Source organism: Dryobates pubescens, chromosome 11, assembly GCF_014839835.1.
Source record: "Dryobates pubescens isolate bDryPub1 chromosome 11, bDryPub1.pri, whole genome shotgun sequence".
NCBI lineage: Eukaryota > Metazoa > Chordata > Aves > Piciformes > Picidae > Dryobates > Dryobates pubescens.
Window position 1 is genome coordinate 8723274 of NC_071622.1, and position 13425 is coordinate 8736698.

General features: G+C 51.2%; 1 protein-coding gene across 18 annotated transcripts in view; it reads right to left on the minus strand.

Annotated features, from left to right (window-relative positions):
* Positions 1-6298: 6298 nt before the first annotated feature.
* PTPRF (protein tyrosine phosphatase receptor type F) overlaps positions 6299-13425 on the minus strand; it is a 416351-nt gene continuing 409224 nt past the window's right edge. For all 18 annotated transcript variants that reach the window (XM_054165224.1, XM_054165218.1, XM_054165223.1 and 15 more), the window contains 6 exons: positions 11352-11530; positions 9168-9294; positions 8880-9005; positions 7518-7672; positions 6925-7060; positions 6299-6797 (listed from right to left, as the gene is read on the minus strand). In XM_054165224.1, coding sequence (XP_054021199.1) covers positions 6729-6797; positions 6925-7060; positions 7518-7672; positions 8880-9005; positions 9168-9294; positions 11352-11530 — 792 coding nt within the window. In that variant the 3' untranslated portion in view covers positions 6299-6728. The remainder of the gene's footprint in view (positions 6798-6924; positions 7061-7517; positions 7673-8879; positions 9006-9167; positions 9295-11351; positions 11531-13425) is intronic.

The following is a 13425-nucleotide window of genomic DNA, read 5'->3' on the forward strand; positions in this document are numbered from 1 at the left end:
TCGACGGCCGGCCGGGGAGGGCCAGCGAATCAGGAGGGCGGAAACGGGGCCGTTGCTAGGCGGACGGGATGAGGGCCGGCAGCAGTCTCTAGGGGGCGGTTGCTAAGGAGGCCCAGGCCTACTAGAGGCTGCGGGGAGGCCCTTCCGGGGCCCCAGCGGCGATCACGGGGAGTGGGTCCAGCCGCGCCCCGCCTCCAGAACCCCAGAGACGCCCGTCGGGTGTGACCTCGGAGCGCAGTCCCGAGGATAGCACGGCCTCGCAGTGGCCCGGGGCAGGCCTAACCTTCTTGGGGCTCCTGGTCCTGCCCTCAGCGGGGAGGCCGGGATGGACCGGCCGAGCAGGGAACAGGAGTTTAGCCTGCCGGCGCAGCAGCCGCTTAGCTGTCAGATAGATCAAACTTCCGCGTGCAGTCCCGGTGCAATGGCCCGCGGCCCGTGCCCTGAGCAGCTGGCAAAGGTGGCAAGGCCCGGGCCGGTGGCACGGGGAGCCCGGGGGCCTGCACACCGCCAGCGGGGCACCAGGGGCCGGTGCAGCTGGGTCGTGCCTTAAACGGAAGCTCTGGGTATTAATCCTGTGTAAATGGCTGCTCTAGTGAGCTAATGGGGTTTGGGCACTGACTGGTGACACACAATGGGCATGTGCCAATTGAACGTATTAACCGAGCTAATTATATGCCTGCAATTTCTGTGTGTAAGCAAAGCCAAAGTAGAATTTGATACTATACAAATGTCTGGCAGCAAACACAACCTGGGACTGGACTGGTGCCAGTCCTGGCCCATGTCAAGGAGTTCCATCAGCAAAGCCTGGTCATCTGGAGCTGTGGAAAAGTGTCCCTGTGGCCAGCCCAAGCTGACGACAGTCCATTGGAGCTGATAATGTAGCTTTAGCAGTAAATGCCTGCAAGTGTGGCCAAGGCTGAATGCTTGACAGACTAGGGATACTGACCCCATTCCCTTGGCTGGGAGTGATTTTTCACAGATCATGTTGTGCTAAATGCTTTTCAAATGTGCAAATACCAACGGGCAACCTTGAAAGTAAGCACAACCCACCCAAAAGAGCTCATAACCCACCTCAGAGACCACACTTGGTCCCTCATGCCTCGATAAAAACCTTGATTTCACTGCACATTTCTCTGGATACGCCTCTCATTTGGTGTTGTGCTGTAGGCACACAAGTAGCCCTGAAAAGTGTATGAGACTGCAGGGTATTGTACCTTTCTGACCTGCCCAGACCCCACGTTGCCAAGTACATGGACCAGAACCCCAGTGGATTAAAATCACAGCAAGCACAACGCAGTCTCCTACGATGGAGGCACCAACACAGACAAGGGTCAGGTGATGGTTACGTTTCTGGCCTTTCTGGTGGCTTGGCAGCTGCCCTTGCTATCCAGTAGTCAAGGAAGTCCAACCTTCTAATACCAGGAGAGATGAGCCAGTGTGTAAAATGTCACTATGAGCAGAAGTGTGTAGGCAGGGAAGCTTGATGACATATAACTGTTACTGTAGACTGAGATTACTTATTAAAACTGGCAAAAGGGCAACAGTGAGCTTTTAAGTGGATCAGAGTTTTTCCTGCTCTCAAAAATGAACCAGGTCAGAACAGAGGAAAATTTAAAAAAAGGGAAAAGAAAGGTCACTCTTAACTAGGAAACTTCACAAATTAAAATGGCAACCTTGCTGAGAACAAGAAATGCCAGGATTATGGGGGAAGGAGTTGCCAGGCTACTGCATAGAGTAAGCTCAGATTTGTTCAGCGCTGCAGCTGTTTCTTTTCCTGATTTAACAACTATTTGGCCCTTAAAAACAAAAAAAAAGAGAAAAATTAAAATGTAATGGAATCCCAAAGGGTAAGTGCTTGGACAGGATGTTATTTGGACTAGATGATCTTTAAAGGTTCTTTCCAACCCAAACCATCCTACGATCCTATGATTTAGCATCACTAGGTGGCAAGCCAAGCCTAGGCAGGGCCTACACAGCTCTCTTGGTACAGGTATCAATGGAATTAATTAAAAAAATTAAAGAAACTAGAAAGAGTAGAAGAGCAGCTCAGTGCCCAGGAATTCACCTTTAACTAGCTGCCATTTCGCTGCTGTCCCACCTGCCAGATTGTGCCCTTTACAAAGCTGTTTATCTGAGACTGCATTAGGGCTACCTGGTACAATTAAGCAATGGAGCTTTTTCAATAGACAAACCCAAAAGGCAGCAGTGACTATCCAGCTCCACTGCTCAGTGAAAGTGTGGTTGGTCTGTCAGACAGACTCCAAACGAAGGAGGCCAAATGTTGCCTCCTGGCACCATCTTGAGATCATTCCCTTCAGATCTGGAACACAGCATGGCACTGTGAAGCTGGGGTAGTACCAGAGGGAGGTAGGTCTCAAATGGATAGCAAAAAAGATGGAGCAAAAAAAAAAGCCAGATATGTTAAATCCTTTCTGGCTAAGGAAAGCTGATCACTGCAGCCCCAGTTACTCACTGTGCATGGTTAGTCTCTTTATATTGCTCCATTTTTATTTTGTGAGATATGCAGAGATAAAAGGAAATAAATATTTTGAAAGTAAGTGCTTCTAAACTGATAGAGCTCCAGCCCCTCTGTTGTGTGTGAGGAGGCCAGGGGAGCAGGACTTCCCCTTCAGGTAACAGCTGCTTTTGCTGCTTCCTGACATGGCTGACCCCTGGGTGCGTGTCCCCTTGCCAAGGCAGCATGTCCTTACGCTCTCGGGGCCTCCTGTGTGCTGAGCCTTTTTTTGGCTCTTGAGACCAACACGAGGCTTTGGCCACATGGCTTCACCTCCACACTGGTTACCCACCAGCAGCCTTGCTGCAGAGGCCTGGGTTCAGTCATGTTATTTCCAACACAGTTCATACTGAGATGCTGTTCTCTCTCCCTGCCTTCTCTTGTTCCCATTCAGTGCATAGACAAGTGCACTGACCACCTGAAAAGGTCTGTGTCTTACCCATGTGGCAGGCAGAGAAGCAAAGACCTGAGAGTGAATTCAGAGTGTTTGTTCCCCTGTTTCCCCTGGGTTGTTTTTGAGGGGTTTGGGTTAAGAACAAGGCATCAGATGGGAAGGGAAGCTCCAAGTGTTCTCAGACAAGGAGAAAGACAGTACCTGTGTGTGCTTGTGCATACGGTCCAAGTGTTCTGGGAGCCGCTGGTTTTGGGGACAGCAAATTGCTGCATTCAAACCACATGTGCTGTGCACGTGAAAGTGTCTGGCAACTGCTCAGCGAGTGGCACATCCACGTGGTGAAAGCATTGTCACCAGCTGTAGCTTAGCAGCACAGCCAAAACAAAGACCGTTTGGCATCTAGTACCTGCTCAGATGCTGGTCTGGCCTGTCAGGAAATGCCAGATGTGGCTGAGTTCCAGTAAAGTCACCAAGGAGCAAGAATATGTCCACGGTTACACTGGGGAAAAGCTCATCGGTCATGCTGGTCAGAGCATGCTTAGCTTCCTCAGGAAGGGCGGACAGGCCATGGGGCACTGGCCCATGTAGTTCTGCCCCTTGCACTGGCCTTTGCCTTCCACGCTTGTGCTGTTTGCGGGTGCTGCTTTCTGTGAGCTGGCACTTACCCTATGGTTTGCAGTTCACATGCAGAATGGGCACAGAGTAGAGTTCCATGTCTGAAGGTCCTTGGGTACTGCTTTGCAGTTAGGGCATGGTTTTACTGCTGAACAATAATTTTGCATACACAACTGTGCTCAGTGCTGCAGAACAGCTTTACTGCAGTGTTAAAGGAAACTGGCAACATCTCAGCCTCATCCAGAACTGATAATGCCACCAAAACCACCACCATTGACCTCTTTCGTGGAAATTCACAAACAAAATCCATCTTGGTCCTTCAGGGACTGGCAGGGAGCAGGGTGCAGGTAAATGTCCTTCCACCAAAGCTCAGCATCACTTCAGGGCTGCATCCTGCTACATTCTGGGGTCTTCTGAGGATTAGTAACTGGCACTAAAGTACAATGGGGAGGGTGTGTCCCAGGACCTAGCCACTACTTTTTAGGGTCAAGGTGTGGTGGGTTTGAGGCAGACCCCTTCCCCACTACAACCATCCTCTGCTACCAAGAATGTGCTGGGTTGAGGCAGCCCCCTCTCCCCACCATGGGCAGGAATGAACACTCAGGACAAACGGATTGCAAAAAGTGATGAAAGTTTAAATAGAAAGCAGTGAATGTTTACAGAAAACCCAAAGCACAGTGACAAAGAGAGATCCCAAAACAAACCCAGAGACATCCCATTCCCACCTGAGGGTACACCCAAGACCCTCAGGGCTCCTTCTTCCTCCTCCCTCTGCTGGGCTAGTCTCAGCTGGCCAGGTCTGAGACTGCCCATTCCCCCGTGGCCTTGGGCCTAGCCAGGCCCAAAGCCAGCAGACATCTCCCCCAGTTACCGGCTGGCAGAGGAGGAAGAAAGAGAGAGTGCTAGACCCCGCACTGGATCTTTTAGTGGTGCAAAGAATTATGGTAGGAAATACACACAATTTCCTGTGTTCACCCCTCTGGGCTGGACTTCTGGACACAGGAAGTGAACACATCAGGGGGCACCCAGCTCAAACTGCAACACAAGGTGAGGAGAAAGTTCTTCACAGAGAGAGTCATTCGTCATTGGAATGGGCTGCCCAGGGAGGTGGTGGAGTCACCATCCCTGGAGGTGTTCAAGAGAGGATTGGATGTGGCATGAGGTCTGTGGTGACAGGTTGGACTCGATCTTTGAGGTCTCTTCCAACCTTGGTGATACTGTGATACTAAGACAGCTTGCGAAGAGCATTACCTCAGCAAAGTCATTACTGGCTTCCTCCCGCTGGGAAGTGGAGGGTACCCAGAGAGGGCTAAAGACAGGCTGGAAGTACCACGGACTCTTGGTGCACCCTGGTGGATAGGAGGTGAGCACACACATGCACAAAGGGGTCTGTCACAGAAGGTCTCAAGCTCCCTGCTGGCACAGGGTCCCTGTGGGAAGTGTGAGGCACTTGAGGCTGGGATGTGCCTGTGGGAAAGGATTTCTATGGCAACAGGCTGAGAAGCGTGCCCACTGCTGAGGGACTCGACGGCCTCTGCTTATTGCTGAAGAAAGAGACAGCAAAGCCAGCTTGTATGAAACCCGATTATTCAAATTTATTAACATCAAGAATTATGCAATGATGCTGTAGATTTTTTTTTTTTTTATTAACAAATAGAAAACAGACTGTATACAACAGTGACCCCTACAGCACTATGCATCCACAAGGTAAAAATGAATGTGTCCTCCAACATTACCAACCCTGGATTGCTGATTTCAACGTAGCTTGGATTCTTAACTCGGAATACATGTGATAATACAATTAGATACCCTTCCACCACCTTTATTCATAACTCAATGCACTCCAAAGAGGGCTGCTCGCTCCCTGTCTTTAGTGCAAGCATGATATAATAAGGAGTATTAATATATAGTACCATTAAATTAAGTCCAGTAGTCTTGCCACATTGGTTCATTAGAACGTCCTGAAGTAGCGGAAAGTACAATATTCTAGTGACTTTTAACGTTTGCAGGATAGCAAAAATTATAGATAGGCCCAACCTCTGAAGCCATGTGTACTCCCCCTCCCCTTCCCTGCAGCACCCTGCTTTCCAAAGAGAGCCGGCCTGGCTCCGCTCTGGGGACAGCTGGGCTTGTGCTCCTTGCCTTTGTGAATGCTCCGATGGACTTCACTGGTGAGAGTGACAGAATGGTGCCCGCACGCACAGAACCACGCATTAACAAAAGGGCCGTGTCTCGCTCTCTCCGTCCCCTCCCCGGGGAAGCGTGGGACCCACTCCCTCCTGCCCCCTTCCCAGCGAGACACACTAGAGGCTCCAAAGCCTGGGGCCCAGGATTTTGGGTCTCTCACGAACAAGGCGACGAACAACTCACGTCATATCGGGATCTGCCAATACACACAGTCACTGGATTGGTTTAACACGCGTCGTGATAGGACCGAACGGTTTCCAGCTGACAAAGGGGACCGTTGTGACTCTCCGGTGACCCCACATGCCCTCCCAAACCCAAACTTACTCAGGAAATAATGGGGACGAGGGGAAAACGCTGAAAAAATAATTGGTAGCTTAGGTCCAGTTTAATGAAATTTCATATTCTACAGAGGATTAAAAAGCGGCCTATGGGGAATGGAGCCGGGCAGGAACCACAAGCCAGCTGCTGCAAATTACCAAGGAAGCTGCACTAAAATGGGCAGAACCAGCAGTGACTGGGCTGAAATAAACACAGGGCAGTAAAAAAATGTAGAAGCAAAAGGAAATTGAAAAAAAAAACCAACAAACCCAAACAACCCAACTCCCAAAGGTTTGGCGGGTCCAGTTCTGCCGGGGCAAAACATTTAAGACTTGCAAAAAATAAAAAGTAAAGAAAGAGATTATAAAAACCACTAGTAACTATTTTACATGTTTAAAAAAAAGATCCCATTCCACCCACCTATAGCCTCGCTGTGAAATGCAGTCGCGTGAGAGAGGGCGAGAGATGCACATGAGCAGAAATTCAGCCAGAGACTGGAAATGCTTTTGGAGTCGGATTCCCTCGTTTGGCGCTGGGGCGAAGTTCCTAAATGCCGTGGTCAAAACTGGTTGGCGTGGAGGACTGCTGCCTGGGCAGCACCTCCATCTGTACAGAAGGACTGAGGAATGGGCGGCTCTGGCTCAGAGGGACCCGTCTCCACTCCTAGACATCCCCACCGCGACTGGAGGAAAGCACTAGTTACGTTGCATAGTGGTCGAAGCTGCCGAGATACTCCAGCGCCGCTCTGTAGCACAGCTGGTACTGGTCCTGCAAGGTAGCAAGGTGGAAAGCGTGAGAAGTGGAGACCGAAGGACAGTGGGCAGCAGAGCTCAACATTCAGAGACGGCAGCTCGCCTCCCTTCTCCCACTGCCCTGAGGAGGAGGGGACGCTCACCTCTGTCTGCACCATGGCTGGCCGCTGTGTCCGCAAGGTCTTCACCGTCTGGAACATGTCCACCACCCCCTCGTAGCGCATCCTCTCCAGCACGATGCTGAGCGTGATGAACACGCCCGTGCGCCCGACCCCAGCACTGCAGGGAGGGAGCAGGAGGTGCTGTTAGAGACCCACCAGCCCCAGAGAGACTAGGAAAGATGCAAGTGTCCCCACCTCATGGAGCACACCAGCCTGCTCAGTGGGGTGAGGAATGACCACAAGGACATTGCCAGCCGGAGATGCTCCCTCAGTACCATGGGTCACACCAATTCTGCCTTGCCTTTGGGCCAGGCTGCTGAGGCATTCTACCCTGCCCAAAGACTCTTCAAGGAGCCACAAATCAGTACCACCAGGGCACTGGGTTAATCTGGTCACCTGGCAAAAATGGCACCCATGGATGTTGCTGTCTCCTCAGCTCCTGCCTGCCTCTTGTCAGTGGTGTGCAGGAGGGACACCATGTGCAGGGGAGTTGGCAGGTGCCCAGGTAAGTGAAGTATGGGACATCTTCAAGGGCTGATGAAGGCAGAGGTGGGTGCTGATGTGTTCCCACTCACCTGCAGTGCACTGTGATGGGCCCGTCCTGCCCGAACTGCTCCTTGGTCTTGTGCACCTGGCCAATGAAGTCGATGAAGCCCTCTCCTGTCTTTGGCACTCCTTGCTCAGGCCAGTCTGTGAACTGGAACTGGCGGATGGTCCGTGACTGGCCGTCCTATGGGGATAGGGAGGTGTTGGACATGAACTGTGGAGGAGGGGCTGATTTTGCCCCTCTCAGAACTGGTGCTGCTGGCCTGCTGTGACCGTTTGAGGCTGCACCTTTAAAGAACAAACAGTACTGGGACACTGGCTAAATGTTTTCGGTACTAGAACAAAAACATTCTGATATTCTAAACGAATTTCATTGGTGGATGAACAAAATACAACCTTAAATTGTAGAGCAGTTGGAATTTTTTGGGAGTTTGGTTTGGGAGTTGGGGAGTTTGGGTTTCAGCCTGTTCTCCCTGCCTGCTTCTCTGTAAACTACCTGGAGTTGGCCTTGAGATAAGCAAAAACTAATCCTGCATGGGCTTTTGAAAGCTTTATAACGATTCTTTTCCTTAATAACTTGCCTTTCTTTCTCTCTAACCCCTTTTTGGGGTAAAAGGGAGGTAGGGAGGGAGAGAGGGGGTTACAGGGAGGGGATCCCTGCTCGGGGAGGGATTTTTGTTGTGTTATTTCTCTTTGCTGTATATTTCTGTGTATATATTGTGAATACCTGTATATATTGTGTTATATATAACCTGCTTTCCATATATGCTCGTAAATATAGTCTGCTTTTCTCTGACTGAGTTAGCTGTGGTTTCTCATGCTGTGGGGGAGAGAGAGCTAGGCCCTCTCACACCTGCTCTTAGATACCCTGGCCCAGGCCAGCTGAGAGGGTGCAGAGACCATGGATGAGTCCAAGCATATCTTTTGCTGAGCATTTGGGTCCCACCTCTGCTCTCTTGTGTTCACCCCAGGACAACTAAGCTGACCAGGACTTCGGGCCTCTGCAGGGTCTGTTGGGTCAGTGCCCTGGTCCTGCTTGGGGACTAGCTCCACCCCAGGACCACATTTGCTCTCACACACAGGTCCAGCTTCATGCAGCTATTCCAGATGCAGGGAAGCCCAGCACAGCACAGGTAAGGCAGGGTCTGATGCTGATAGGTTTGCCTGAGCTGTTCACTGGGGCTGACACAGCTGGCAAGAAAGGAATTTGTGATGAGAGAAGCAGCAGGTGGGCAGCAGCAGGTGGGGTGCAGCAGCCCTTTCTGCCTGTAGTGCAAGGCAGCACCTTGCTTTCTGTTTCACCCTGGAGCTGCTGCATGCTTCCTTCACTGGCCTGGGCAGAACAGAGGCACAGAATGCAGGGGAGCTGGGGAGACAGCAGTTGCACTCACCCTGGCATCTGTCACCTTGAACTCCCGGAGGATGTACTGTGGCATGTTGTACTCTGCCATGGGGTCCACCACGAAGTACTGGTACCGGGCAGAGCGCTCTGCGGGCCAGTACTGATGACACTTCTCCTGTGGATGAGGAGCACACTGAGCCATTAGCACTGACAAGCTGCTGCTCCTCCCTCCCACCCCCTGGGAGCATATGTGGTTGTGGGACCACATTGGGGTGAGTCTCTAGGTTGTGCCCAGAGACAGCAGCCATGCAGCCTCCCTCCCCTGCAGGATTCATACCCGGCCCATCTCACGCAGCTTTGTCAACATCACCACGATGGTGGAGTTGTGCTCCCAGAGCATCCGCCAGAAATCCTCTGTGGTCTCAGCCAGTGGTCCCTGTGTGGCAATGTAGGCCTTCTGCTGCCTGCAACAAACATAATGGTGTTCAGACCTGCTCCTGGGAAATGGGCAGCAGCTACTCCCAAGAGCTACCGGACTGGAAGAGCTGGAAACAGGGGTCCTGTGGAGCAGGGAGTGGGGCTGCCAATACAGCTGCAGGAGGCAAGTCTCCAGGCTAGCCATGGACTCTAGGTGAGGGATAAGCCTGCCCTGCACATGTCTTCTAAGTGCTCCCCACAGATGTAGTGGAGTACCACCAGGTACAGGATCTAGAAGGGCTGCTAATCTTTGCTGGGGTAATAGTGCCCCCAGACCAGCCTCTCCTTGCTGCTCATTCCCAGCACTGATGCCCTGAGAGACTTCTTTGCACCCAGGCCCATGTCAGCAGGCTGTGGGCACCCCTCCAGGTTAGAAGGAGGTGCTGTACTTGGGAATGATCCCAGCAGCGCATTTACTCTCTGCAGCAGTCACCACCCCTCCCATTGCATGAGAACAGAGAGCAACTGAACCAGGTCACTTGGATCATGCACACCAGCTAGTAACTAGGGCAGTGTGGAAACCATGAAGATTGTTCTGCCAGCTCTTCTGAAGCTTCCAAATGTGTCCATGGTTGCACTGTGGACCAGAATGTTTCACATTTCACTTGAAATGTTTCATGTGAAAGCAGAGCTTGACCTGCCCCAGCCTGGCTACCACCCTGGAGCAAGCACCTTGGTGTTTGGACTCTGAGAAGGGCCAGCTCTGCAGCATGCTGGCTTTTTGGCCTGCTGGCTGCCTAGCCTGGCACAACATGCCACCTGCAAGACACGGTCTGGTGCTGCACAGGCGATGACAACAGGGTGTAGCTTCACCACAGTGGGGCGCTGGAGCCTGTGGGACTCGGGGTGGTAACGTCCACCCTCCCCTCCTGCACTTCCTCTCTTTGCTAGTGTTAAAATTAATAAACATGCTGCAGGACAGCTGTAATGATGAAGATAGGGGCTGCTTCAAGGTGGATTTATAAGACATCATAAAAAGCAGGAAGTAGGGGGTACAGAGTGAAACAAAAGAGCTAAAGATGCAGCATCAGTGAGGTTGGACCAACTGATCTCTTTAGATAATAATAAGATTGCTCAGTTCAAAGGAGAGGATGGAAAGAGATAACAGTGCTCTTCGGAGAAGGGGTAGGTAGCACCTGCTGTGCTGGCAGCCTTCCCTCCAAAGCATCACCAAGGGGCAAAACTAGCACAGCTCTCAGTTGGCTCTGGAGCCAGGACAGAGTGGCTGCAGCCCTTGTCAGAGGCTGGGCTGCTGGGCCATGGAGGCAGATGGCCACGTTAATGATGCAGTGCTAGACGGCTCAGAGCCACACAAGCAGAAGAGAGCAAAGGCTGCTCCATGACAGCTTTGCTCCAGCTCCTTCATCCTTGCCCATTACTCTGTCCCACCCTGAGAAAGCTTGGGTCACTGTGGTTTTGCTGTGTTGGGATGCTCCCAGGGTTGCTCCTCTTCTTCTCCTTGCCTGCTCTTGCTTCCACGTAGCCCTTTCCCCCAGGAACCTTGCTTGGGCTCAGCTAACGGAGCAGCAATAGAGGCATAAAGCTGCTGGCGTGGCTGCACCAACATCTGCTCGCTCTGGCAGTGCCTGTTGCTCCTGGCAGGTCACCAGTCCATTAAACAGCATCTAGGCAGGGCCAAGTTGGGGGGCACTGTATGACATCCGTTGCTGTATTCCCCACTCCTGTGCTGGCTGACCCTACTGCGATGGCACAGAGAGATGACAGGAATGAGCCTTGTATGCCTGTTGTTGGGATTTGATCTGGATTATTCTCTGAGAACTGGCTGGGAAGGAGATGTGGCCACTGGGCTGTTTCCCTGATTCTCCTCTCCTGGAACTTAGCACCTGAGATGGTGATGCCAGCATTTAGAAATGGAAACTTTAAGTATTACTGCCCCACCTGAAAGAGAGAAAATGCAACAAAAGGATCCCCAGACCACCTCTAGGCAGCTAGGACCAGTCCTTGGGAAAGAGGAGAAGGCAGCTGTGCCCAGGTTTACAATCACACATGACAGGTTGGCCCAGGTAGCTAAGACAGCCCTTACCTGTAGCCATCTATGAAGCTGGCATTGATGTAATCAGAGCCCTCAACACCCCGGATGGGCTGCAGACAGACTCTCGTCAGCTCGTATGGCATGATGTTCACCAGGCGGTTCTTGAACTTGTTGCATGGGAGGTTGGCACTGATGAAACGTGAGGTATGTGCTTTAGAGTTGGCCAGCAGCTGAAACAGGAGGAGACATGTCAGACCCCTGCTGGTGATGCAGCAGTTTTGGGGCAAAATCAGGACCCTGGCAGGCAGGAGTCCATCCAGGCACACAGCTATGCTTCCTCCTCTGACAGGGACAGCTGCTGGGGACAAGGCCTTTCTGGACCAGATGCAGGGCTCTGCCACCACGTTACAAAGCAGCTGCAACCAGCTGTTCTAGTTCACGGTAATCAGGCTGCGTTGCCCCTCTGCTGTGGCACTGCACACCCAGGTAAGGCTTGGCCCTGCTGCTGGCTTTTGCTGCATGGCTCTAGGTGGTAGCAGGAGGAAGAGCCTGCACTGATGTGCTGATGCAGCTGCAAAGCCACACAGAGTGAAGCGGAGACCTGCAGCAGCTCCCTGACCCACCAAGGGCCACGACATGAAGCTGTTGTACCTCGCTTAACTAGGGACACACACTTGGTGGTGTCCATCTTCCAGCAATATCTTTCTATTTACTTTTCATCTCAGAAGAACCCATGAAAAATGTGAGAATGGTGATAGAATTGTGACAGGTAAAGAAGACCTATTTTGTGCTCCTGTAAGACATTTTATGTTTCTCTTTAAACCTTGTGAACTGGAGTCATGGTAAACACATTACTTAGATGTGCTGGCATACATATTCAAATAGAAGTCCTTTTTTTTTTCTCCCTGCATTTTCTTTTCTTTCTTCCTATTTTTTTTCCCTTCCTAAAACACTCCAGTATCTGCAGAGCCACTTCTCTCTGTGTGTGGCTGCTGGTCCTTGGCAGGCTCCCTGTAGGAGGACAGGGCTGCTCTTTAAGGAGTGATGCAGTCATGTGAGGCCCTCCCATATCCTGCTCCCCAGGGTTTCCTATGCAGTGGATACTGCCAAGGCACAGAGAGAGACAAATTTTATTACTGTTCTTAAGAGATCCTTGGAGAAACAGCAAATTTTGGTGTGTTTTTTTTTTTTAAGCAGAGTTGCTGGAGTTGAGCCTAATTCTGTGGTTTTTTTCAGGGGTTTCTCAGGGCAGGTGTCACTGTGAGATACTAATGCAACACATTCTACTGTCCCAAGCCTAGGACACCAGCAGCTCTGCTAACTACAGGACAGAACTGCTCAGCTATTCCCAGTTTACACAGAAAGTCAGCATTTTGCCTCTCCTGCTCCTTTGTCACTTGGAAAGGAATCCCCAGGGTGAAGCTGTATTGCTGCAGTTCATTTCACAGCTTGCATGGTCTGCTGCCTCTCTGCATGAGCTATATTCTCCTGCATGAGTTTACAGGCCTAATGCACCTTATCTGAGAATATGGGTGCTTACCAGAGCTCAATTCCATCTCCAAGGCTGTCATAAATATCTGCAATTGGCATTCACAGATAGAGACAGCAAAATGTGGGCTTGGCTTCTTAAAAACAGCGTGCCTCAAAACTCTGCCTTCACCCACTCTAGCACTGAGGCTTGGTGTCAAGGCGGTTAAAAGATAACAGAGATAAACACCGAAGAAATGAGACTAGAAATGTCTCACATATTGAAACTGGAGCAGTTTCCAGACAAGTTGTTCACAGTAACATCAATTATCACTAACACGATCTGCATCTGATTTCAGATGCAGCTCCTGCTGCACAGTGAACCTGGAGCAGAACATGCTGCTGAGATTTGTGCATCCATCTGCCTTTTATATCGTCCCCAGAAGCTGCCCACCCAGGGGGGACCATGGCTGACACAGACTTTACAATTCAAATGTATTTGAAATCACTGCCTACCTGGTTTAGAAAGACACAAAAGAGTAACTGTCTGTAATGACCCACAGCTCTCCCCTCCCAGCCCCTGGACAAGTGGCTGGGTGGGCTGGGTGGAAACAGACAGGGTCCTGGTGAGGGAAGGTGGGTGCTGGTGAGGGAGGGT